This window comes from Phalangium opilio, unplaced genomic scaffold, assembly GCF_054372755.1.
Source record: "Phalangium opilio isolate 3A_F unplaced genomic scaffold, DU_Popi_V2 ptg000045l_1, whole genome shotgun sequence".
Taxonomy (NCBI): domain Eukaryota; kingdom Metazoa; phylum Arthropoda; class Arachnida; order Opiliones; family Phalangiidae; genus Phalangium; species Phalangium opilio.
In genome coordinates, this window is record NW_028324168.1 from 791,645 (window position 1) to 818,630 (window position 26,986).

The window sequence follows — 26,986 nt, forward strand, 5'->3', positions numbered from 1 at the left end:
TCTTAGTAAATAAATATAAAAAAATCACTACGGGAGAAGCCACCTTCCAGGCTGAAACATCCCATGTTATATCCCATAGCCCCTGTAAAAATGTTTACCCTGCTGAAGTCCGGTGTTCAGAGAGAAAGCCCCTTACAGGAGATATTTTTTAAAAATACATGCAGAAATAAACAATTTAAAATAATAAAAATTAAATTCATGTTAAAATTAAAGTAATTCTCGGTGTCTTTATATAAATCCGAAAAGGAAATTGTACCGGTAAGAGATTGTTAAGGACGGATCAGGGTCCCCCACCCTGAATAAAAAAAAAGCTAAGGTGGATTTTTCCTAATGATCAAAACTTCTTGCATCATAAAAAGAAGTAAGCTCTTCGTCTCAATGCTTAGTAGCCTGGATACTCCGAGGAAGGAATTTGACTACGGTTCATATCACTTACAAAGTTCCTTTATTATATTTACGTCCCTGAAATTTAAGCGAGAAACCTAAAGAAAGTATAGTAAAGCATTTATAGCAAACTCCACCTGAGACGAAATTGGCTTTTCATTCGAACCCTCCAATTTAATACAGCCTATTACATGTAGGTTAACAGGGTTCGTACAACTTTTGGAAACCCGATTTCCCTGAGTGACATTTCCAGGTATTTTCATACATATTTATCTGATATTTCTAGGTGAAATTCCACTTAGTAACTGCAGGAGTGGATTTTTTTGGATTAATAACAAGAGGATTGGTTATTTTTAGTGGAGTTGCCCCTTCACAGGGTTCATACAACATTTGGAAAACCGATTTCCCCGAGTTTTCCAGGTTTTTTCCCCCACATATTTCCCCAGGTTTTCCAGGATTTTTCCCCACATATTTCCAGGTTTTTCCCACATATATTTCCCTGAATTTTCCAGGTTTTTCCCCCACATATTTCCCCGAGTTTTCCAGGTTTTATTTTCCATACACTTCCATTAATTTTCCAGGTTTTTCCCCCACATATTTCCCCGAATTTTCCAGGTTTTCCCCACCCATATATTTCCCTGAGTTCTCCAAATGTCTAGGAGCTCTGAAGCAGACGATAATTTACGTTTCAATAACTTACAAGCGCTAGACATAAGCTAGGCAACGCTAGAGCCAATGACTATATTTTACCTGCCCAAAATCACATGGAGTAATAACAATGGGAGTGGTTTCCACAGTTGAAGCAAACCCCTTCAGACCAAAACCTTTATTACTGTACCGATCACGAACAAGGTATGGCTTTCAGATCAGTAAGACTAATACATATACACGTTTTTTTTTCTTCTTCTATCTAGCCATTCGTTTTTCCCCTAATCCAGTATAGTCCCTTATTTCCTACTAATTAGGATGGTCGTTATAGCAACGAGCTAAGTTACCCTCCCCTCTCTTTCTCTCTGTGAGCCCAATTTTGAGTTAATCCCTTAAGTGGGTTCCTTCCTTTTTTTACTATTTTATTCGTATAATCTTTCTTACGTTTAATCCCGTTTCAATTGGCTAAACCCCAAATAAATTAATTCCAAATTAAAATTTAAAAGAAAAGATCCAGGTTCTAGACATTATACCTTAAATAAACGGCCTTTTTAAAGAAAAAAAAATATTAAATAATAAATTATCTCTTATAACAAAATAAATAGCATTTAATTAGTCTTAAATTAATATTTACTTCAGTCCGACTCATAGCCCAGTATAGAGCTCCTCCCTCCAAGACGTAACGAAGAGTTTAAATTGTCTTATTGGCTCACTTAAACTACGTTTTGATGGCGTTGCTGACGGGGACGGCGAAAAATACGTAATTCCATTTTACCTCTGTCGCTATGACCCGCCTCTTCTTGCATACCCCTCCGTCCCGTGGAAGGGGGTCTGGAACTTTGACGCGCCCACATTACTCCGTTCTCCATTCCTACTTCTAAAATTAAATCTATCCCTGGTCAAACTTAGTAGAAAGTGTCATCAAAGAACCTGATGGAGGTCTACAACGTTTAGTTACGAAGATACTGGCCCCCAAATATTGATTTACCCCCAAAACATGTAAATAGCCATGCACATGTGGAGTAAGACATATCAGCCTTCAATAGTCTTCAATCTAAGAACGTTACTGAACCTTTATCTATAGCAAAAGTGAACAATTTAAAAGCTAATTAATCCGCGTACATGTGCTACTACTATTTCCATGTTTTAGTAGCCAATCAATGTTTGGGAGCCCATATCTCCGTAATTAAATGTGTAAATCTCATGTTCTTTGAGATTTTCCAATCAGTTTAACCCTAAGAACCAACACACACACACACCCTTTTCATTTATATCAGACTTATCAGAAACACCCTGTATATAACAAGACAAATTCGTTCCCAATTTTCGAAACAGAAAAATTTCAAAGATTTTTAGAGAGAAAACCCATTCCTTTAAAAGTGAATGAAAGAGAGAGAACGCCTGTTATGTTTACCCATTGCCCAAAAAAGTAAAAAAAAAAAAAAACGAGGAGAGGGAATCTACAAAGGGACCCAAATACGAGAATGTTATCAATTTGACGAATGCACTGCTATAAGAAATAAAAAAGAACGAGCTTCCGGGAATGCCTGCCCTACAAAAAAGCTCCTCTATAAGAATAAAAGGTCCCAAAAAGGAGAAATAAGAAAGAAAAAAAAAGGCGGGATATGTCTGTAGGGGGTTATGGGTTGGAGGAGGTGGGGATGTACAGTCAGTATACACATACGGAAAGGATCGCGCGCCAAAACGGTTCCTAAAAGATAAAGAATACAAAAATGTCGAGTTTCGAATTCCTGGCCTAGCTTTGACTTTTACCTCTTTGTAAAAAGATATCTATATACAAGCAGCATTCGACGCGAGAAAGATGGATGAAAACGCGCGCGCCAAAAAGCTCAGCTAGTAAATATGGCGGGAGGGGAAAAAGAAACGTCACGCGCCTTTTAGATCGAGAACACGCGCCATCTCGTGCCTACCTTCGATAACGATAAAATGTAATACTATCATCACGCTATCGCTCGTGCTACCGTCATCTCGCGCCAAAAAAGCTCAAAGACGCTTCCATCCTATAAGGGTAGAAAAAGAGAGCTCGCGCCAATTTTATTTTCTCGCGCGAAAGAGCGCGCGCGCGCTTTCTTGCTTCGGGCTTTTTCGGAAGAAAATACGAAACTGTCAAAGAGTTTGAATCTATTCTAGAAATGCCACCGGATACTTTTCCCTCTTTTTTTTTAGAAAAATACCCGCTTTAAATTTTTTTTTTTAAAAGAAAAGAGGCCTATTTCTCTCAGGAATAAAAATGTATCCTTAAAAATAGGTCAAATTATTCGATACTGAAATGTAGATATCTTTAAAAAAATATGTATAAAGAGTTGGGTCACTGACTAATTTGGCCCTATCCTATCCGCAAAAATCAGAGTGCATGCCCTAAATAAAAGCGGTATAAGATGGGATTCAACAAATCGACGTACGGCAGCCGCCTTTTCAATTTTTCTGGTTTATTTTTTTTCTATTTAAAAAATGAAGAAAAATTCCGAAGTAAAAAGTTAAATCCCTACAAAAAAAAAAGTTCAAATGGCTTAAAAACTAACTTTCTTAGAGTTGAAATATTTGTGTTGCGGCCGAGAAAAGCAAAAAATTCCAACAGATATTATTTTTCTCACAGCTACGTGGATATGAAGGAAAGAAATCGCCGAAAGGTCTATTTTATCCTGTGGTAAACTTCTACTTATACAAACCCTACAACATCAAAAGAAAAATATATAAGAAAAATTGTCTTGGTAACATATTGGCAGTTCTTCGACTGGAACTATTTTAAAATCTACATTGGAATAAGTTACGCTGCCACTACACAATTTTTTTTTAAGAAAAGGGCGGGCTCTAATATATGAAGCAGATTTTTCTATCAATAAATTTTCTTCGCTATCAGAAAGTTATTTATAAATAAATAAATAGAAAAACCTTTTTTAAAAATAGGTATTTTCCCCCTCCTCTGCAATCTATATCTAATCTTCAATCCTCCTTGCTTTTATAATTATGTATAAATAAATAAATAAATAGAAAAACTTTCTTATTTTTATTTTTTAAAATATGGCCGTTTTTCCTCTCCAATCTATATCTAATCCTTAATACTCCTTGCTTTTACAATTATATATATTTTATATTTTTATATAAACTGGCGTGTGAAATATAATTCATTTACTGGGGAATTTCGATAAACACGTGGCACGTACGGTATCGTTACTTTGACAGCGCATTTATAAACCAAAATTAATCTAAGAAGAAAAGCGCTGTTAAACTAAAGCTCCATTGTAATACAGAAAAGGTCTAAATATTTTTAGATCAACTTGGGAAAAATTCACCCAATTCCAATAGGAAAGAAGAGAAATAAATAAATAAATATTACTAAGCCTTGTCGCCCCTTAATGGTTAAGTTTGGCGGCGGGGAAAATACATCCGCGCCATTTCTGTTCTGAACTAGGAGCTATATCTCCCTGGGGAAGTTTTCTGATAATTACACACACGCTTTGATTTGTGTATAGGGGGGCATTAGCAGGACCATAATTAAAGTCAAAATACCTTCTCTCCAATGATGTCCACTGAGCGCTTGGAATTTCTAGGTGACGCTAACACCTACCTACCCCCCTCCCCCGCACCCCTAACCCTTTTCACATTTCCCTGGACATCAAAGGGACCCTTCTAACCATAAACCCGGGAACTCAGGCAGGCCCCAAATTTAATTTAGTGGCAGACCCCATTTAGATTCTCTACATATATCATAAGCTTATCACGTATACGTAAGTTTGAAACGTATTATATATATTATGGGCTTATGTTCAAATATTTTTATACTGCATACTATATCATGACGTATAGATTCAACAGGGTTCATACAACTTTTGAAAAATCGACTTCCCCGAGTTTTTTCCCATATATTTCCCTGATTTTTCCAGGTTTCTTCCCGTATATTTCCCCGTGTTTTCCAAGCTTCTCCCCAATATATTTCCCTGAGTTTTCAAGGTTTTTCCCATACATTTTCTGAAAAATGTCGTTGCGCTCTGAAGCAGACGGTAATTTACGTTTCAATAGCTTACAAGCGCTAGACATAACCGAAGAAATTTCTCTGAATATTACTAAAATTTCTAAATTTTTTTTCAACGTTTTTTGTCAACTAATATTTTTCTGTGTTTTCCAGGTTTGTATGAACCCTGTAATCAAATATATTATACTAACAAACAAAACCATTTATCTCAATACAGGGCTATGTCGGAGTTACGTGCTTTTTGCTAGAAATTTGATTTTGGTAAATGTTCGTCCATGCCATCTGTAAAACAGTATTTACTTAAACAAGCTTAGGAAAACGGGGAAAAAAATATAAATATTTCTGCCTTAAGTCTTTTATAGTTAAATTTCAGTCTTAGAAAGGTGTCAAAATAAGCATATAAATGTGGTTTCATTTCATGGGAATTTTCGTCCCTTCTAAGAATGGAAATCGACTGGAATGATGGCAAGCTATTTAAGTGATGGAGTAGGTGTTTTTTATATCCTATGTTTGTTACCCTGTAGTTTATTTACCAAGGAGTAGGATACTTCTATTATGAATTTATTAAAATTAAATTTATCTAGTAATGACTCTATTCGTAGTTTAGCTTCAAAACTTTTAGTGAGTTCTTTGGCTTAAAAGAAGAAAATTGGTAGGAAATTTTCATTAATTTACGACAACTTTCGCGAATTTTACAATAAAATTTAATAAATTTACCTATAAGTACCATACCCCTCGCTAGTCAGTTTTACTTTGTAGCGCGTGCATTTTCTCCGTGGTATTAGAATCCATCCCAATAAGAGTAAGCAACACGTGGGAATATAACCTTCAGCATATTTCTATATGGGGTTTAATAAATACAGGGGAATAATATCCAACAATGCAAATTCCGATTGAAACAGGAAGATGTGGGTATTTTAGCCTAGCTGTTAGAGTAATCTGTATTTCCCTTTTTTTCAGCATGGGTTCCTTTAGCCGTGATCTATCGTTTTCGTGCCCCCATTTGGGCATTTGGGCACCACCAAGCACAGAGGGACACGGGAACAGTATTTTGTTCGTTTTTTTCATCTCCTTTCCCCTATATAACCCATCACCAACCAGATCGAGACTAAAATACAAAAATTGGGCTTAATTTAGCGAAATTCTTTTCCGGAAGAAAAAGGGGAAAAATGCTAAGCCTCGGCTTATCGAGTAGCTACCTCTACATTTACTTTATTTTGACTGCAAATACAGGGTGTTTCTGATAAGTCTGCATGACATAAATTAAGGGGGATGTTCTTTGGGTGCACGATTTTTGAGTCGAAAATGTAACTTCTACGATTCCATTTTGTTTGCCCTAAGGGATACTGTTTTCGAGTTAAGATTGGATTGGAGTATTTTACGGATGACCCCTTAAATTTAATTGAGAAACTGATTTCAAGACAATGATTTCTAATTTAACCAAACTTTTTCAATAAATTTGTAATTCTCAAAAAATTTTAATTTTTATTCATCTAATTGACACACTTGTCGGTTTCATTTCCGCCCAATTTCCGGACACCCAATTTTGAGCCCTCCAAATTGTCGGACACCCAGTCATCCTCACCCAAATGTCTTTCACCCAGTTGTCGTAGACCCATATTTGATGCGCTACATATTTTGTTTTGTAAATAACTTTAATACAGTTCTCACGAACCATTCAACCCTTCCCTATAGAAGGGGTGCATTTGTAGTAATATAGAGAAAATCAATATACCCATTCATCCATTAATTCATTAATTCAAATGAATTAAAATAAAATAAAATTCATTAAATAATTGGTATTACAATCATCGATTATTATCTCAAAAGCCTCAAACGCAATTTGAACGCTAAGATGAATCCATCGGAGAGGGTCTACAATAAATAATTTATTGGAGAAATCTCACACCGGTTGACGAATTCCTTAGAAAATAAGATCTCTATAATTTCTATAAAAAACCTCCAATATCTTTCTCTATATTCTCTACTATCGGATGCTAATCGAAATTCGATCAAATGGAAAAAAGTAGAAGAAGAAGAAAAAATGGGTCTTCTTTATTTCAAGCTATCCCTATTAGATTTAGAAGTGAGTCGACCCGAAAAATCGTTCACATCGAAAAAGATAAAGAAAGAAAAGAAAGAAAAAACTTTTCGGGGCGAAAATCCGTCGTCCGATTTCATTCCCATATAGATTTTGTCGGGTTCAATCCTTTCCTTTGGGGTGGGGGACCGCCGTATGCCCCCCTCTCTCTCCCCCTCTCTTTCCTCGTATAACAACCAACCAAGCCACGAGAGGTGACGAAATCCCCCCTCCTTTACCCCTATACCTACATTTTATGGGGTCCTGCCCCATACTTTCACCGCGACCCCTAAAAAAATATTTCAAAAATATCTAGCATATCTTCCAAAAATGTGAAGATTTTTGGTATTTTTTATTCCTAAGGGTGCAAAGATTTTATTTTTTTTTAATATATTTTTGTAATACTAGGCCTAACTTTTCTTTTTTATATAAAAATGCTTTCTTTGGTTTAAAATTGCGCTTTTACACGAATTTAAATTGCTAATATCTTGGTTGATTAGTTAAACTTTAATATTCGATTAGTTAAACTTAAATATTCGATTAGTTAAACTTAAATATTCGATTAGTTAAACTTAAATATTCGATTAGTTAAACTTAAATATTCGATTAGTTAAACTTAAATATTCGATTAGTTAAACTTAAATATTCGATTAGTTAAACTTAAATATTCGATTAGTTAAACTTAAATATTCGATTAGTTAAACTTAAATATCCGATTAGTTAAACTTAAATATTCGATTAGTTAAACTTAAATATTCGATTAGTTAAACTTAAATATTCGATTAGTTAAACTTAAATATTCGATTAGTTAAACTTAAATATTCGATTAGTTAAACTTAAATATTCGATTAGTTAAACTTAAATATTCGATTAGTTAAACTTAAATATTCGATTAGTTAAACTTAAATATTCGATTAGTTAATATTTAATATTCGATTAGTTAATATCCAATATTTGTTTAGTTAATGCGTTTAAACTGTATTTAGTTCCCTCGTACACGCGTGTATGTATGAGAAACGTTTTACAGGGGCCCGTAGAAAATATATGGTGGGAAAAACCCCTGTAATTCGGCTTCCACTATGAACAAAATAATAGCCTTAAAAGTGACTTAAAAAGCACGGTATTCCTTAAGAAAACCCGTCCATACTTAAACTGTAACCGCGTATAATTCAAAAATATATCAAATCTACAGGGAATTTGAGCTAAAATCCTGGAGACCGCAAATCCTAAATATCTCCTATATGGCCCGCCCTAAAATTCCCACGGGGGTTTCAAGCTATAGTGGTGGTCGATTCGACAGGTTTACGTTTGGGGGACTAAAATCTCCGACTAAAAAATAGCATCCGCTACAAACAGAATGGTGCATATATATGTTAACACGTGAATTAAATAAATAATTCTATGAATATTGGCACTAAACAAAAGCAGCAAATGTGAAAAAATGTACAAATGACATTGTGATAATCTATTAACCTGGTTACCTGGGCCTTAACTACTTCTAATTTTAGTGGAATTAAGATAATAATTAATAATAATCTCGATTATTTCACGTATATTTATATTTTTAAAGGAAAGGTTCGCTTAACATAATATTATACCTTAAAAGAAAAGCGTTTTTCAAAAAATAAAAGTAAAAAAAAAACCAAAAATATTGATAAAACAAAATGAATTATTTCTTATTACAAAATAATAAACAAGGACTACTGCGCCGCCATTGGTTCAGTGTCGTCTGCTAGCCAGAACCTCTTACCCCTAAGGGATTGGTTGAATTCTCACAGGCTAAGAGAGGTAAGGTAAGGGTAAGAGATTCTGGCTAGCAGAATGGCGGCACAGCAGTCCTCGTTTTTAAAACTAATTATTTTGTAATAAGAAATCATTTATTTATTTTCTCAATATTTTTATATTTAGAAAACAAAGGCCGTTATTTTAAAGTATAATGTGTAGAAACGGGATCTTACACATTTAAACGAAAATTCTAATTAAAAGTACAGTGAGTTAATTTAAGCCTTGGCTTCATTTCATCTGAGATCCCATTAATAAATTAATTCATTTTAATTTCTCAGGGAAGTTTAAATATAATTAGTATCGCTATTTGATCAGGATAAACTTCATTCTTGTTAAGTATAGATTAAATTCATGATTTTAGGAAGAAGTGAGGGGTGTATAAGGGGGGGAATAGGGGTCAGAGAAAATATCTGCTTCTTATCTGGGCCCAATATTGGCTAGCCGACCCCGCAAATCTCCTCAAAATTGCCTCCTCCGATTTCTCTAGCTGTGCAGTGCAGTGCTACAGCTATATATATATAATGGTAGCCAGAGACGTCACCAAAAACGGGATTTGATCGAAAGGCGCGTGGAGAGGGAATTCATCCTTCTTTCGAGGAGGGGGTGGGGGAAGGACCTCCAACCCCAATATGTGGGGCCCATGCCCCCATTCTATTATTTTATAACGCGGAAATAATAAGACGACGAGCGAGCTCTCAGTGTAGCTTCTTCAACCGTCGCGCCTATTTAGGAGTTACATCTTTCAGCTAACCCTAATTGAATAACCACCCCCCCCCCCTAAGTCAGGGGGTAAAAAATAAAGGGTCAAGGGCACGGGTTTCCAAAGGTCAAAAATAAATTGTTTCGCCATTTTTCTTAATGGCGCAAAATTATGCTAGGTACTTAGTGGCAATTTCCAAAATTATAGGATTTTATAGGAGAAATACTGTGTTTTTATAGGAAAATATAGGAATAAAAATGCTGCTCATACATAATACTATTTTGGCTTAAACTATGTAGAAAAATCACAAAAAATAAATAACAAATTGGATTTTACTTTGAAAATTCAGAGGAACTTAATTAAATTAAAATATACTATAACTGAAAAAATCCTGAGGAAAGTCCGCAATTTCGGTCAAATCTAGTCAAATGTGATCTTGATAAAAGAGCAAAATTTTCATGAATTTAATGCTAAACTATACGAGAACTTCGACTAAGTCAAAAATATAGGATATTATATATAGGAACTTTCATAAAATTATAGGATAATATCGGACACGTAAAAACATATAGTATTTTATAGGAATTATGGGACAGTTGGGCTTCCTTGTAGACTAGGGAATAACTCCTAAAAATGGTACCTTCAAACAATCTACAAGTACAACGGTACTTACCAACCTTGACCCAAATATCAAGACAAAACAATTGAACCAACTAAGCTAGCTTTGTATATTATCAATATTTAAAAATTTTTCAACAATTCAACTCAACCCATATTTTTTTCCTTGGGGGGGGGATTGAAAAAAGAGCAAATTTTCTCCTCTCAGAGAGAAAAACGATGAGGAGTGGGAGAGAAGATGGTAGGGATGTAGAGAGAGGGGGGTGTCCCCTAGAACTAACTGATCGACCGAGCAGCAAATTGGCGCTGACAGCTCGTCAAGGGGTCCTAAGCCCCCGCGGCACTGCGAGCCTTAAACCCTCTAGAAAACCCCTTTCAATGAGAGAAAAAAAAATTGCGGAAAAACTTACTAACCGAAAACCCAGCACTCTCTAAACCCCGAGCAAAACCCGGGGTCCCCAAAAATACGGGTCACGTTTCAAACGGGACACTTCGTACTTCAAGACCGAGGGGCAAGAAACGATTTCCTATTTTTTTTTTTTTTTAAGGAGAAGTTCAGGTAACATAACATTATAAACAAATGACCTCTTATTACAAAATAATTAGCATGCTGTGCCATCCGCCATTTCTTTAGTGGCGTCTGCTAGCCTGAACCTTTTACCATTACGGGATTGGTTGAATTCTCCCAGTCAGAGAGAGGTAGGGGTAAGAGGTAATTCAGGCTAGCAGACGTCACTAAACCAATGGCGGATGGCGCAGTAGTCCACGTTCTTAAGACTAATTAAATGATAATTATTTTGTAATAAGAGATTCTTTATTTTCCATTTTATACTTAGAAAAAGCCCGTTCTTTAAAAGCACAATATTATGTTACCTGAACTTTTCCTTTAACCATAAATTGATCAATTAACATTTTACTTTTGAACAATTCAGGTTTCAAATTTCTCATCATCTCGAAGATAAGGATTAATTTTTTATATAACAATTTGAGTGAGGTATCCCTCGACGAGAGAGAAAGAGAAAGAAGAAGAAAAAAAGCGTTTAAGTCAAACTATTACCATCTTAAATTCAAAAGTTTAAATCCCCATCATGACCAAATATTCGACCAGAACCCAATTCAAAAGCTTCGTATATTTTTCTTCCCCCTCTCTATCTAAACTAGAATTGAAAAAGTTTTAAATTTCAAACCAGGGAGAAAAGAGGTAAGGTGGAGCGGCAATGATTATAGAAGATATGCGGCAATAAGTCTCCCATCCCAGTGTACCTTGCGCGTGCCCCTACCCTTCGATAGGCGATTTTTAAGTGATGCCATTGTATTTGTATGAGAACTAGCTTCTTTTTGTAAGACATAGGGGCAAGCATCCTCGACAATCCTACCTAAACGCTGAGCATGCTGGGAGGATTTGGTTGCCGTATAGATGTGGGTACAGACTGCATCGTTACAGGTAAGGAGATTACGGCTCCATCCCTCTCTCCTTTAAGTTTCGAGTTTTCGACTATACTGCAAAGCAGCCATATTGGAAAACGCCATTGCTATGACAACCATGAATTTAAGTTCTTATATATTCCTATACACCCTTGAATCTTACGAGGGACCGTCCATGAATTACCCCCATAATCCAAAGGGTTAAGGAGTGGGGGGTGTCCACAATAGGTGAATATATAATACACTTCAGTTAGTTGTGGTTTGGTTTGATCAGGTTGGCCCGTCACTGCATACGTCACGTGGTAAAGTGACGTCGCGCCGTCGTTATTCGCTAGAGAGGGACGTCACAGATGACGTGTTTGGTACTATTTTCTCTAAAAGGACGTTCCCCTTTTATACAAACAGCATATTACCAAAAAAAATCCAAAAACAATCAAAGGTACGACGTAATTTATGTACAGTCCCTCGGGTTATCATTCATACTCATAGTATCTTTGGGTTTAACACTATCGCGTCGATAAGTTAAGCGAGCGAGGATCAGGGTTTCGGGGAATGGGGGTGTAGGTAATTAGCGTTATAGCACGTGAAGGAACAATTCTCTGGAGGTCTAAACAGTGTCTAATAATCGATGTTAACTCCAGCAAGATGGAGGGGATCTCTGAACTATATCGTATCCCGCACGTGACGTGCCTATCCCTTTATTAACCCTTACGTAAACGCGTTATTGCATTAATAACGTTAGTTAAGGCTATTACAGGAGCCATTACCTATCAACACTTTGACGATATCGTTACACACGCGGGCTTATACTTCGAAGAAGAAAAAAAGATGTGGCTAAAAAAATCAAACGATACACGACTCATTACGTGGCTGTTACGCAGTTTGTGACATCATCATAAGTTAAATGTGCACTCCTGCATCCATCAGCACCTAAAACCTTTTCGCGCTTTTTTTCCCTGTATTTCCTTAATTCAATTTTCCCTGATTGCTTAGAGCAAATATTGCCAATATTAACAATATACAGGGTGTTTTTGATAAGTCTGCATACATAAATTAAGGGAGATGTTCTTTGGGTGTATACACGATTTCGAGTCGAAAATGTAACTTATCTCCATTTTGTTTGCCCTAAGGGACACTGTTTCCAGGTTAAGATTGATTGGAGTATTTTAGGGATAACCCCATAAATGTAATTAAGAAACTGAAAGACAATGATTTCTAATTTAATAAGGGGTCATCCCTAAAACACTCTTGAAATCATTACTCGAAAACAGTGTCCCTTAGAGCAAACAAAATGGAAATAGAAGTTACATTTTCGACTCAAAATCGTGCACCCAAAGAACATCCCCCTTAATTTATATGCATGCAGACTTATCAGAAACACCCATGTATATAGCAAGGCACAACACTGTATTTCTCATAAACCCAAAACATATTCTAAATAAAAATAAAATCCTCTGACCTTTTCCTGACCTTATGGCCCATTTTTTTAAATTCCCCGAATTTCTTCCTTGAGTCCTGACCGATATGGCAACCCTGCAAGTCCTGTCTCTCGGTCTTAAGTCACGAACCATGCACGTTATTAAACATAACCTCTAGTGACAATAGGTATACTTTAATTCTTACCCTACCCCCCAAAAAAAAGTAATTAAAAACATCTTGGCAATCAAGAGTGCTGTACCCCTTAGGGATCATCCATGGCGCATCGCGACAATACGATTAGAAATTAAAGAATGCAACAGGCTTTTTTAATCTCCCTTGGAACAATGCAGGAGTGGGGGGGACGAACGTAGCGAACCCCCACTGGGGAATAAAATAAATAAAAAAGAAAAAAATCCGGAAAGGAAATCAAAAGGTCCAAGGTATTTCCGACCGACTCGGGTATGGTGACCTTTACTAAGAGGGGGTCCCCCCCACCGACCCTCATGCCTTCTACAATGCTACCTACCATCTAACTGGACGGGGGGAGGTTGAAGGGTTGGGGGGCACAAACCCCAAGGATCGTGGCCTCTTCCTTGTCCTTGTTAAAAGAGATTTTTACGCTAGAACGACTTGTTGGCGGATTCCTTGCTTTAAGGGGTTCCATACCTTAACCCCCCCCCCATAAACTCCCCCAACCCCAATCTATTCACGATGAAACGTTAATGGAGATAAAGTAACTTCAGGCCCTCTTATACTCAAATTTATGTAAATATTTCAACTCAATCAAAATTAATCATTTTCATCCGTTAAACATTCTCTCTATGATATATAAATAAAAACATTTCGCAAGTCCTTGTAATCTTGGAATGGGTCTATTTTAATAGGAATTCTCTGCAATTCTACCTTCCTTTCAAGACTGTAAAGTAAACCTGCCAACACTATCTTTAAATCCATTCTATAATAGAGTGGTATACTGAGAGGGGAGGAGTTACGGGGACCTGACGTCAATATCGGCAGTCTAAATTGTATGGCCTGAGCTGAGGACTTCCAATATGGAGGCCAAAACAGAGTTAAGAGCTAGGGTGTGAAGTTACGAGAAAGTTCGTAGTAGCAGACTATAGATAGCTTTCAGATGGAATAGTAGTACGTCACACCCTCCCAAGTCTTACCGCAGCTGTTCTGGTAGCCATATTGGTTGGGTGGTCTCAGCTTCATTCCCGCTTTAAACCCACCAATATGGCAGCGTAAATTACGTCACGAGAGACTCAGCTTCTCCTCCAACTGAAAGCTCTCTATAACAAATACAGTCTTGGAAAGGGGCCACTGAATTAACTAAACCGGGTTTTCAACGGTTCCTTTCCAAGATTGCAACTAATAAACAAAAAAATAAATAAAAATAAAGATAGCACTTCCTGTATTACGCTTCTTCAATTGAATTCCCCAAAACGAAACAATGTAACCCTCCAAAAACTCTAGTGCAAAAGAGAACAGTCGATAAGGGGAGAGAGCTGGTTTTAGCAGAATGGTTAGAAACCTTTATTTCACCGTTCTGAGTAGTAGTGGCACGCTTTGATTTAAGAGAAACTCCTGTAGATGAGGTTACTATTGAGAAGAATCCAGGATTCGGTGGGGGTTTGAGGTGGGTTCGGAGGGGGGGGGGTTTGAGGGGGATTGGGTTAGAAACGCAATCAAGCGAGTTTTTCTTATTGAGGGGCTACGGAGAATAGGTCATCCCAGCCATGAGAATGGCCATCCAGAGAATGAACAGTACGCCAAGAAGAGGGTTAGGTTAGCGAGACACGCGGACCGTGAAAGGCCGAGGAAGACATTCCATACAACGTCTTGGGACATGGTTACTAAACTACCTGGTTTATTTGTTAACAAAGATTCAAGGAACCATGCGATACGTCAGGCCAAGAAGTGATATCTAGTTTATTAGGGAGAAGGTATAAATTCGCCAGATTTCTAGCTTCATCTCCAGTCCAAACGTATATCCCGCCTCTAAATTACAACCAGCATCTCATTGATTCTTGAAAACTCACGTCAGCGCGACGCGAATGACGAAAATTACAGTCATATTTTCCGACTGAGGAGAGGCGAAATAGCCCGGCCTCCTTTTACGTCCCCCCTTGTATTTTGAAAGGGGGACTGGGACTATGGCGCGAATACTTAGGCATCTTATACCTTCTCCCTAATAAACTAGATATCGCTTCTTGGCCAGGCAGAAGTATGTCCTCGTAACAAACCATCTAACTACCTTGATCTCACAAAGTACCACTCGAGGTACACAATAAAAACTAGGCTTCCTTGCGTATGAACATCTTAAGCCTTGGTAAACTTAAAACTAGGCTTAAAACTTAGTATATGCCATACTAAACCAGATAGTCTAGTAACCAGGGTAGCCCTGCCCAACCCCTGACTTGTCCAAGAGGAAAAAATTCTGGTGAAACGAAACCAAATGAAGAAGTTTTCGTTTCCTTCTCTACCTTGGTCGGTGCGGCTAAGCCTAACGATACACGTGGACGGATCTGATTGGACTAGAAGAGCTTGAACGGGAGTATATGGTTAGCGAAACTAAAGGAAATGGCCTTTATTTCTATGGAAAGCCCGAACAATCGTAAAATACAAGGGGATTATACACGCTTCCATGGCTCCTTTTTCTCTATTACGAATTTTCTATCCTCGAATAACATAATTATAAAAATAATTGGTGGATTACCCAAAAAGAAACCAGTACCACCCCTACAAAAGTTAACTAATTACGTTTTCACAAATCTTTCCACGAAGTCTGTTTTAAGTAATTTTCCATTCTTTGAAATGGAAGGGGAGAAAAGGGGCAAAGAGCCCAGGCAAAAATTCCTTATAGGAAAAATAGGGATTTTTATATAGGAATTATAGAAATTTAAAGGAGAAAAATTGTGTTTTTATAGGAAAATACAGGACTGAAGAAAAATCCCAAAAAAGTGGATTTTACTCTGAAAATTCAGAGGAATTTAATTAAAATATAAATCGAGAAATAATCCTTAACAAACTCCGCAATTTCGGTGTCTAGTTAAATGTAATCTCTATAAGAGATCTAAATTTTGTTAGATTTCATGCTAAACAATACGAAAACTTCGATTAAGTAAAAAATATAGGATATTATAGGGCCCTTCTTGAAATTATAGGATAATATAGGATAGGTTCAAAAATACAGGATTTGATAGGATTAGTAGGACCGCTGGGCTCAAGGATTTTCCTGTATCTCTTTAAAGCCCCCCCCCCCTCCAAAAAAAGTTCTAAATAATAATCTTAGATGAAAACTTCCTTAACGGTAATTCCGAATTTAACGATGTCTAAAAATGAACTCGCGTAAAATCTTCACAAGGTTCAGCACTTAAAAATTTGAAAAATATATACTGAAAAATTAAATCAAGTTTTGAAAGGTATAAAATTTTGACAGATAATTTAAATTAGAAAAACCTTTCAGTGGCGATAGGTATAATAACTCTGCCAATAAATTTTCGGGAAGCTATACAGGGTGTTTCTGATAAGTCTGGCATAAATAAATTCAGGGGGATGTTGTTCTTTGGGAGCACGATTTTGAGTCGAAAATGGAACATCTATCTCCATTTTGATAGCCCTAAAGCACACTATTTTCGAGTTAAGATTGGATTGGAGTATTTTACGGATGACCCCTTAAATTTAATTAAGAAACTAAGTAAGACAAAGATTTCAAATTTAATCCCTAAAACCCTCAACAGGGTTAATACAACTTTTGTAAAAACTATTTTAACTGAGTTTTACAGGCTTTTTCCCATATATATAGTGTCCCTTATGTCAAACAAAATGTCATAATATAAGTATAGAACATTTTCGACTCAAAATCGTGTACCCAAAGAACATCCCCCTTAATTTACGCATGCAGACTTATCAGAAACACCCTGTACACGGGCTTTCACGAACCAAAAAGAATAAAGAAATAAAAATGAATCCCCTAAAAAAAGAAAGAAAAAAAACTTGGTTCCTAAAAACCTTTTCATTATGGCCAGTTCGAATTCTCGTCAAAAACCTTCGGAGTCGTAAAAGTGGCGCGCGCGATAGAGGGTGGCCGAGGTGGAGGCGTAGGGGACCAAAAAATTAGCATAAAAGCATTCTTGGCCCGGAAATAAATTTGACGATGAGAGAGAGAGAGAGAGAGCGAGAGAGAATGGCGTTCTCGCAGTTTCCGTGGAAGTAGGAAGTAGAAAATAGGAAGTGGGATCTATAAGCGAAGACTGGCTCGCGAGAGAAGATGGTGATTGGCTTTAACCAGGGGATGGCGGAGGGAGGGGGCCTAAGAATATAAGGGGGAAAACCGCCCCCCCCCCGCCCTCCATTAACCAACCGAAAACTACTAAATGTTTGGATGGCAGTAAAACTAGGACCAAGCTAGACACGACGAAGATGTCTAAAAGTAATGAAATTCTCAGTATATGCCCGCGAAAATTCGGGTGGATTAGGTGTGTTGATCATGGTAAATTTAGAAAAAGTGGGAGATGCTGCCATGATTTTTATATGGGACGGTAAAATTGTAGGCCAAGATTTGAAAAAACCCAAGCTTCGGAGAAAGGGGGATCCTTTGTTTCAAGTTAAAGAACAAGATAGTCAATCGAAAACCTTAACTTCAATTGGGAATAAAAACTTCAAAGTCTAGAATAAGCCTTGTCAACTATATTAGGTTTATTAGTAACTCCATAAGTTTATTAAATATGTTAAATAAATATGAGACTACCTATACTTCTTAATGTTACAGAAGAGACTTACAGCTTGAGCTAGTTCAAGAACGACGGAAGCGAGAATTGATTTAACTACACTCGGTGGTTAATTTTGCAGGACTTCCATCTATACCTATTTAGTCTGCATAGACCGCATTACTAAGCCTTTGACAGCGCCCCAGTCACCAGGCCTCCTTCGCTTTACCTCGAATCTATGGCCTACTTCAATCACTTCATGACAAGCTCCAGTTTGTAACCAGAGATTAACAAACTTATAGTGAACATATCTTATGAACTTATGAACGGTAACCCCAGTATCGCGCGTTACATCCACGATATTGAACACAAATACCAGCTAACCTCAATATCAAATAGAAAATAAAGGTTTTTTCTTGGTATGAGGGTGTAGGCGGCGGGGAAGGGGGTTGCCAGGCGTGCGTGGGGGGGGGGGGTAAAGAGCGGTTTTAGCCCCCCCCCCTTGGCTGGAAATTAGGCGTCCATCTCTTTAGAGATGCGAAACTTTGGAGGAAGCCTTTCTCCGTAAATGAATGAATAAATTAAAGCTTTTCCCAACGACTTCGGTTTAAGTCCATGGCCGGCCTAGCTAGCACGGAAACGCACGCGGCTGCCGCCTTCGCCACTGACGCCTCTAGCTCTGAATAATTGAGGCAAAGTGAATTAATCGTGTTTTGAAGGCACACCGTCATTCAACTATACTAAAAGTTCAAGAGCACTTGACCATATTACCTGACGCTTAATCAATCGCGGAGATCCCACCAAAATCTCAAAAATAAATGGGGTAAAATAGGAACCGAAATAGGACCATTGGTAAAACAAAATACATAAAAACGTCTAAAACTGAGGCGTTTTTAAGTCAAGAAGTGATATCTAGTTTATTAGGGAGAAGGTATGAATTCGCGCCACATTTCTAGCTTTATCTCCAGTCCAAACGTATAGTAGGTCCGAAGTTAATCCCCGCCGCCTCTAAATTACAACCAGCATCTCATTGGTCCTTGAAAACTCAAGTCAGCGCGACGCGAATGACGAAAATTACGCATTTTCCGACTGAGGAGAGGCGAAATAGCCCGGCCTCCATTTACGTCCCCCCCTTGATTTTGAAAAGGGGGACTGGGACTATGGCGCGCGAATACTTAGGTATCTTATACCTTCTCCCTAATAAACTAGATATCACTTCTTGGTGAAGTTAAGAACATTATATCACTCTTTTCAACAAAAAAGCGAGTTACTTCGGACTTTTGTGGTTTTTGGAAATAAGGGGGCGATCTAAGGACCAAATACCGATTTCAGGGTAGATTAAGGACCTTGCAGGAGAAACAGGGACTTTTAAGGACCTGGTGGGAGCCCTGGAAGCGCGATGTTAAAATCTCGTAGGAAAGAAAGTATCGTTGATCAAGTGCGCTTGAAAACACGAGTATCCACACCACCAGCACCGCGACAAGGAAATTCGATTCCGCAAAAGAGGGGGTGGTTGTGGAACTTTCCCACAAGAGCTAAAAGAGGTACCCCCCCCCCCCCACATTCACCCAATTCCTAACTTACTTGGGTCAGAATCTTTAATTTAGGGAAGGTTTGGTGTTAGAGAAGTACTAAATATAAGAAGTTCATCATTTGTAGTAAATTTAACTCTGGGAATGGCTGACAAGCGTGTTTTAAAAGCACTCTAGACTCTCGAAAGATTTTGCGAGTTACTTATTATAGTCTGCTACCGCGAACTATCGTGACGTCACACCCTCTAATCTCTTACCTCAGTTTTGGCAACCATATTGGAAGTCGTCGGCTAAGACAATACAATTTAGACGACCATTATTGACGTCACGTCCCAGTAGCTAATCCCCCACCCCCTCAGTACCACTCAATAGGTCAAGTTTATCTGCCCATAGCATTCTACTATTGTAGCCAACTCAAGGAAAGGCTTAGGCTTAGGATTTAGGAATTCTTCACTCAAGGAACGAGTAAAACCAAGATAAACCCTTGACTGACAACACTGACAATATTAGCTAAGGTTGTGTCAGTATACTTCAAATTATGATCTTCCGATATAATATTGAGAATGTTAAAGGGCCATGAAAGGCTGAAATGTGCCACCAGTTTTAGTTTCAAAGCCCAAAATTTGGTTGAAAGGGAGAGAGAATTAACGAACTAAATTCAATCAGATCCTCTTAACAACCCCCAGAAACTTTACTACTATCCCATACATTTCGATTTTTAGTTTAGCGCGAAAACGGGGAATGTTTTCAAATTAAATTATAATTAGTTATCTTTCATAGCTCTGACAAGCTGAAGTGAATCTAATTTGAATTTGCACTCTATTTTCTCAATCATTCAGCAGGGTATTGAACGGTACAAAATTTGGGACCTATCTAGCCTTTTATCTTAAATAAGGACATATTTCGCGCCTAATAGCGCTACATTTAGGCCTAACTCAATTATTAAATGTTTTCAAAATAGTTTTATTTCTTACCTTTTGTCGTATTTTCCAGCGATTCTTCGTTAGGCCTCAATTTATTCGTCATTGATAAGTTTATTCATAAAAATTTGGCGATATTTATCCATTAATTCGGTTAATTAACTGGAGTTGTTCCGAAATTTTCATCCTCGTTTGGCTATAGGGAGTCAGCACAAGCTCGGTCGTGACGTCATAATTTTTGAAAATTAAATATCGCGGGGCGAATGAAAGTGCCATCTAGTAGATTTTATTTTTCATTTTTATCCTTTACGAGGTCCGCCATGATTGCGGAGCGAAGCTATTTGTTAACTGGGGAGAAATCCGAGTTACTCGCGTTAAAATGGTTAGGACGTGTTGTTTAAAAAGTTTTACAAGTATTAGCACGAAAGAGAAACTAAGTTTCTTCAGCATACCATGTGTGATAACTAACCAAGGTGAAAATATCAAAGAATTATCCTTGAAACGGCGTCATCTGTGGCTGAAAAAGCTAAGCCTTGGACCCGATTCAATATCGAAACATTCAAGAGTTTGTGCTAAACATTTCCTCTCTGGTTTGAAAACTTTGTCTAATTTGAATCTTAATTAATATTATGTGGGTAAATCATTTAAATTTTTAATTTAGGCGCACCTTCCCAGCTATATGATGAAACGAATCCAGACTTAATTCTTGGGGCCCTTTTGAAATTGTGCTTACAGCATGCTTACAGACTGATTGTCCCATATAAAATGTCCTATAATTTTTCAAATCGTCCAATAAAGTCCTATATTTTCAAGATTTCAAAGTAATTAGTTATAATCCCAGCTGCATGACGTTTTAAACGCAGAATTAGTGCTATCACGTTTGGTCAGATAAAAAAATCGCGGACCTCGCTCCGCTCGCTCAAAAGTTTTTTATCTTTAGTTCTCACATAATTGAATTTATACGATTTTCTAAGGTTTTTATATTAAATGATAACAATTACTTTGCATTCTGAACTGCACTCAAAAATAGCACAATTGAATGTCGCCTCAGACTTTTCATTTAAATATCGAAGCCCACAGATTGAACCGAATTATAGCACAGACCTTTAAAATATTTTTCATTATAAAAGAGAGTTTTGAAAATCTGTCATCTCTGAAAAACATTTCTTCCTACCTGACCCTTTTAAATAACTTGATTTGGTCATTTTCACTCACTTGGGTGTCTTTCTGCCGAGGGGTCGGACTTTTTTGTATTTAATCAACAATAAATAGTAAACAAAAAATTGACTTGACTTGGCCCAAAAATTAAAAATTGACTTGAAGTAGTAAACAAAAAATTAAAAATTGACTTGAAGTAGTAAACAAAAAATTAAAAATTGACTTGAAGTAGTAAACAAAACATTAAAAATTGACTTGAAGTAGTAAACAAAAAATTAAAAATTGACTTGGCCCAAAAATTAATTTTAAATTAACATTTAAGTGCTTTTGGCTTTCTTTGATCGAGTGACCTTCGTTTTACATTTCTCAGCGCGAACGATTTTTCTGCACTATTTTGACCATTCAAATAAGTAAAATCTTTTTTCTTAAGAAGGGCCAATTTTCTTAATAAAATTTATCTTTTCTCTGTATCTTTTCTTAACTTCTTCATTTAAACTCTCATAATAGCTTAACTAGCCCGACTTTGCATTCAAAGTAGCGACCTCCAATATGATCACGCCGCTCCACAAAGATGGCGGCTCAAAAGAAATTCAAATTTCGGCAAATTTGTAGCACTGCTTTAAGAGATGGCGCTAGCGTACTCTTAAACTATGACGTAGGCCGAATTTTTTTTAGTCTATAAGTGCTGACTCCCTATTGGCTAAGAATTAGACCCGAATGTTTAACCCGACCGCAGGAGAGCAGCGCCACCTGTCGCGCGAACCCGTAGCCACAGTTTCTTTAATTATTTTCCCTCCCGGAATTAGGCTTAGCTAAAAACTAAAATAACTTAAGAAAATCTTAACTAAAACCGTATCCCCCTTCAAAATACAATTAAATTATAATACCTAGATTAGTTGGTCATCGAATTTTCATATATTTCAGTTATTAACTGGGATTTACATTGACATTTTCATTGAAAAACGAGCACTTAACGAGCTCACGTTAAAGAGAGTAAAAAGTTCCGTTACTGTAGGGTAGGGCGGTAGGCTCCAGGGTGGGCTACAAATGGGTACTTACAAGCTTACTGGCGCCCTCGCAATATATGCTCAATGCGCAGGCGCGAATGCAACTTTCTAGTTTTAAATTTGAAAGTGCTGAAATGGTTATAAATTGAAATTCGCTTAAAACATTGATAAATTTTACAATATAAATTAAAAACTATGTGAAAAATCATCAGAAAATATTCTAAACATTTTCGTAATCAAAAACCCATTTAAAGTATCGAAAAAACTCCCATCAAAATAAAAGCAAACACAAAATAAAAATTAATGATAAAAACTCCTAATCAGTTTGTCAGATATCCACTAGAGTTTATAAACTTTCCAAATGACTCTAGCCGTAATTTGAACTGTCCTGTATACGCAGTCAGTATTTAGTTTTCCTGAACTAACTGATCTAAAATTGGCCTACAAACTATATATAGGCAAGGCTTAACGGTTAATCAAGATTAGGTCAACTCGAGCGAAAAGAGGTTTTAGGTGTATAGCTAAGAATCTTCTTTATTGTCTTAGCGTTGATTTCTTTGGTCGACCAATAGAAACATTTCCCGGGCAAATCTAGGAGCCGGCCAGCAGCAGTCTATTGGCCCAGTTGCGCTTGAACGATTTCGCGCCACCAAAACCTTCTTCTAGAGTGAAAATGATAGTCGATTGCACTCGTATAGTGTCCAACAAAGCTACATGGTTAGTCATTGCCCACGTTTCTGGCCCGGTTTCCATGGACAAACAAGATGGATATACCGTTCTTTGTTATACTCAGAATAGACGCGTATATATTGGCCCTTGGTCACTCGGTATCTGGGCTCCATCATGGATCTCTTAAACCTTATAGGGGATGTGAAAACTGGGTGGTTTTTCGATACAAAAACCAAGCGAGGGGATCATTACAATTCTAGTAAATCTAGGGCATACTAAATTTAATCTCAGTACTGTCATAAGTTCATAAGATATGTTCACCATAAGTTTGTCAATTGTTACAAACTTGAACTTGTTCTGAAGTGACGTAGGTCATAGATTCTCGTAAAGCGACGCCTGGTGAGGCACTGTCAAAGGCTTAGTACAGACTAAATAGAACTAGATGGAAGTCCTGCAAAACTAACCGAGTGTAGTCAATTCTCGCTTGTCGTTCTCGAACTAGATCTCAATAAGTCTCTACCATTACGAAGTATAGGAAGTGTCATACTTAGGGAACATATCTTATAAACTTATGGTGCGTGGGGAAGTGAACGAGATGAATTACCTAAATTATTAACCTTGCAGGTCCTCTTTGGAATTACAAAGTCCCTGTCTCTATAGTACATACGGAGAGGTTCCAGTTACCTAGATGGCTTGGCTGGTAACACTGTTCTTTTGGTCCGTCCACCTGTCCTTGTTTGGTACAAGCAAACGCGTTCGAAACGGGTCATTGAGACGTTAATAAAAGTTGTACTGGTCAAGACATATCTCTTCTTTTTTTGTCCAGATGGTCAACCGTCAAAGAAGCAAGAAAAGGGACACTCCACAGATATTATTGTCTTCTTATTCTTTTCTGGGTCTCTTTGTTGTCGAGGATTGAGAGGCGCGTTTTGCCAGCAGCTTTAGCGTCCAAGATGGGACACGCACTCTACGATTCATTCATTCATTCAGAGGGTCCCATCGAGTTACTGGGCGCCCTTTAGAGGATGCGTTTTAGCTATATAGAGAAAGGGGTAAGGAAGGGTTGGGTACTACCACTTCTCATAACGAATGAGATATGGACTCGATGGTCCTTAACCATTGGTCACCATCTTTGTTAGGTGGAAATTAGGCTCATTACCCTTTACTTGAATTAGTCTTACTTTCAAATGTACTTCTTACGTATCATTGAATATATGACGTCACTAATCGTGTGATTTTACTCTATCAATTCTTAAAGTACGCGCAAGGCTTAACGAAAATAATAACGTATTCACAAAGGAACGCGACAACAGGAATGGTTTAGGCGCGAGATTTCAAAATTGCAAAATGATAACGAAATGAGTACAAACAAAAGTAAATAATACTTCTCTTCGAGAGAAGTGTACCACAAAGCGGGGTACATCATCAGAACATTTGGAGTGTTCAAAGGTTACTAAACCGAATCACATACGCGATAAACAGTTCCCCCATCATTACTTTATTAGAGCTTAACTATTTGCCAAGGCGCATAAACTTATGGATTTTTGTCCCTCGTCAAGACAATCAAGGTTTGTGGGTTGATTGCTGAGGATTTAGTACTACCAAACAGATATAGAATTCACCCTAACACGGTTCGATGCCCATCTAAAGTTTGATGAGCAGTATAGAGCAAACTAAAAGGACTCCCTCGCCTGGGAAGAATCATATTTCATAACTAAAGTATTAAGAGGATAAAGAGTGTCATCCTTCTTCTATTGTCCCCTTCTGGTACAAAGCAAAGTCCCAAAAATAACGAAACAAATTGAGGAAAAACACAAGAATATAAAAACCTTCAAAAAACAAAAGCAGAGCGAGAGGAAATAAGAAATTCAAATTATACAAATCACCAAACCAAACCAAACTATCTCCTGTCCTGGTTTACATTTAAATTCATTCAAAGCGGGGGATGGAGACCCCCGTCCCGTTCCCCCTAAACCTAAAGTGGAATAAAAACACAACACGAAAGACAGAAAAGACAAATTTCCATCTAAACCCCTCGCCCCGTCCCTCTTACATCCTTTCTTTTTCTTTTCGGGTGGAATAAAAAGGTTCATCTAAATATTTAGGATCAAAGCACAAAGTGTAATCTCCGACTGAAACAATTCGGAAAGAGCTTGACGAAAGAAATAAAGAGACGGACGGACATCAAATGTTACCGAAAAAGAGAAGGGGCGGGCGGGTTCCAACTAAATGAATGTTTCAAGTTGGAGAACAGAGGGAGAGAGAGACAGAAGAGGAGAGTGAAATAGATGAAACGGAGATGTCGTTCATTCCATCCTCTAAGAATCCCTATATCATGAACTCGTTTCATTCTCAAACCAATATTAACTTCGAAATTTAGATTTGTGCGAAACGACTCGTGTCGATGAATTCGGAAATTACAGAGAAACCAACAAATTACAAATAGAGGGGCGAGACCGTCCGCCATTGGGGTATTCTCCCACTCGCCAAGAAGCAACGCTAGAGGGCTGTGCGAGTTGATTAGCCTTCCTCTGGGTGTAGTGGAACTCGGGCTCCGTCTGGCGTCGCCTGTTAACGCGAGGGAGAATACCCCAATGGAGGTCTCGCCCCAGTGTGTTGGTTTCTCCTTTTGTAATTTGGACTCACTAATTTCCAAATTTGTCTATAACGAACGACAGTAGTAGATAGATTCCTTCAATTTGGAATCTTTAATTTGCCAAAGGCCCCCATAGTAATATCTGACTGAAGGAAAGGGGAAGGGCTTAAAAGTTTGTCAAACCACCCGCTCCTACTTCCTAGCGTTTCATTGGCTGTTCACACAAACAGGACAACCTTCGACCCTAGATTTACTCGTTCAGAACACGCAATGAGAACTTGTTTCCCTAGGCAGCGGGAGTCGCGGCACAGGTCAGGCTAGCTACGTTAATATCACGTGGTTACTAAATTCAAATAAATTATGCATGACGTCAGGTGTGACAGTTTCTACACCTCCATCCCTTTAATTAAAGCAGAAAGGCCCAGAAAATGACAGAAGTAGAAGAAATCTACGCATTTCTACTAACGAAATATATTCATAGTTATAATTGAACCGATTCTCGAAGGCTCTGGCAAATCAGGGAAGCTTTCAAAAAGAAATCTTCATCTCTCCGAGAGAGAGCTGGGAGCTTTCTAGGAATCATTCGTCGTTATCCCAAACGTTACCAAGCTTGTCCATTAAGGAAGACTGTAGCAACCCACTCCCGCCCACATTTTCCGTTAAACAGAACAAAAAAAAAGGGGGTAACTTAAGGGGGGTCTTTTGGGTGGGGGTTCTGGGGCTTTTAGCGAGACAATCTACGAATAATCAAATGACCCAAGACTGCTTCTTCATTTCACTCTGATTTGTTATTTTTTAGCCCTTTTTTTGTGTGTTTTTCATTTTCAAGCTTTATTCGTTCAGAGAGCACGTGGTAAAGAATTAATTTGGCGCGTGATTAAAGTAACTTTACTGTGCACGTGGAATTAAATAGGCGGGAAAACGAAACGTTTTTCGATAGCACGTGTTTTATTTTTAAGTCGCGTGACTGGTAATAGCGCGCTTTATCGTATATATCTACAAGTAAAAAGGCGGGAACACTATCTACAGCACGTGTTTCCGGAGATTTATTTTTAAAATGCTTGAATTTAATTATAATAACAGAGTTAATACCTTCATTTGCATAAAAATATAGACGGAATATAATTAAAATTTTATTTAAGCTGCATAGAAAGAAGAGCTCGTATTTACATTATCTAAGTCTCATTTAAAACCGAAATTCAAATTTTCAAAACGAGATTTAAAGTTTTTATATTCAAATACGAGTCTCTAGGGACTGAGTCAGACAGAATTGAAATGTAAAATAATAAAATCAGCGGAAACTAGGCATACAGTCTGAACAAAACTTGTCAAAAAAACA

The 26,986-nt window shown here is 37.5% G+C and overlaps 1 protein-coding gene and 1 long non-coding RNA gene across 5 annotated transcripts in view; one reads left to right on the plus strand and one right to left on the minus strand.

The window, feature by feature from the left end:
- Window positions 1-26,986, minus strand: part of LeuRS-m (Leucyl-tRNA synthetase, mitochondrial) — a 104,637-nt gene that overhangs the window by 63,818 nt on the left and 13,833 nt on the right. Inside the window, exons 11-12 of one of the 4 annotated variants that reach the window (XR_016366466.1) lie at window positions 23,656-24,087; window positions 22,268-23,259 (exon numbers count right to left, since the gene is read on the minus strand). The exons of 1 other annotated variant lie outside the window; for it this stretch is intronic. Coding sequence is in view for 1 of the 3 variants with exons in the window: in XM_089837594.1 (XP_089693720.1) it covers window positions 24,070-24,087 (18 nt within the window). In the remaining 2 variants the exon portion in view is untranslated. Of the gene's footprint in view, window positions 1-22,267; window positions 24,088-26,986 lie in introns of those variants that run through there. 2 more of the 4 variants (XR_016366467.1, XM_089837594.1) reach the window with 2 other exon arrangements.
- On the plus strand, window positions 20,404-21,504 carry LOC149676568 (uncharacterized). The gene is made up of 2 exons (XR_016366470.1): window positions 20,404-20,807; window positions 20,879-21,504. It is a non-coding gene; the product is annotated as an uncharacterized LOC149676568 (long non-coding RNA).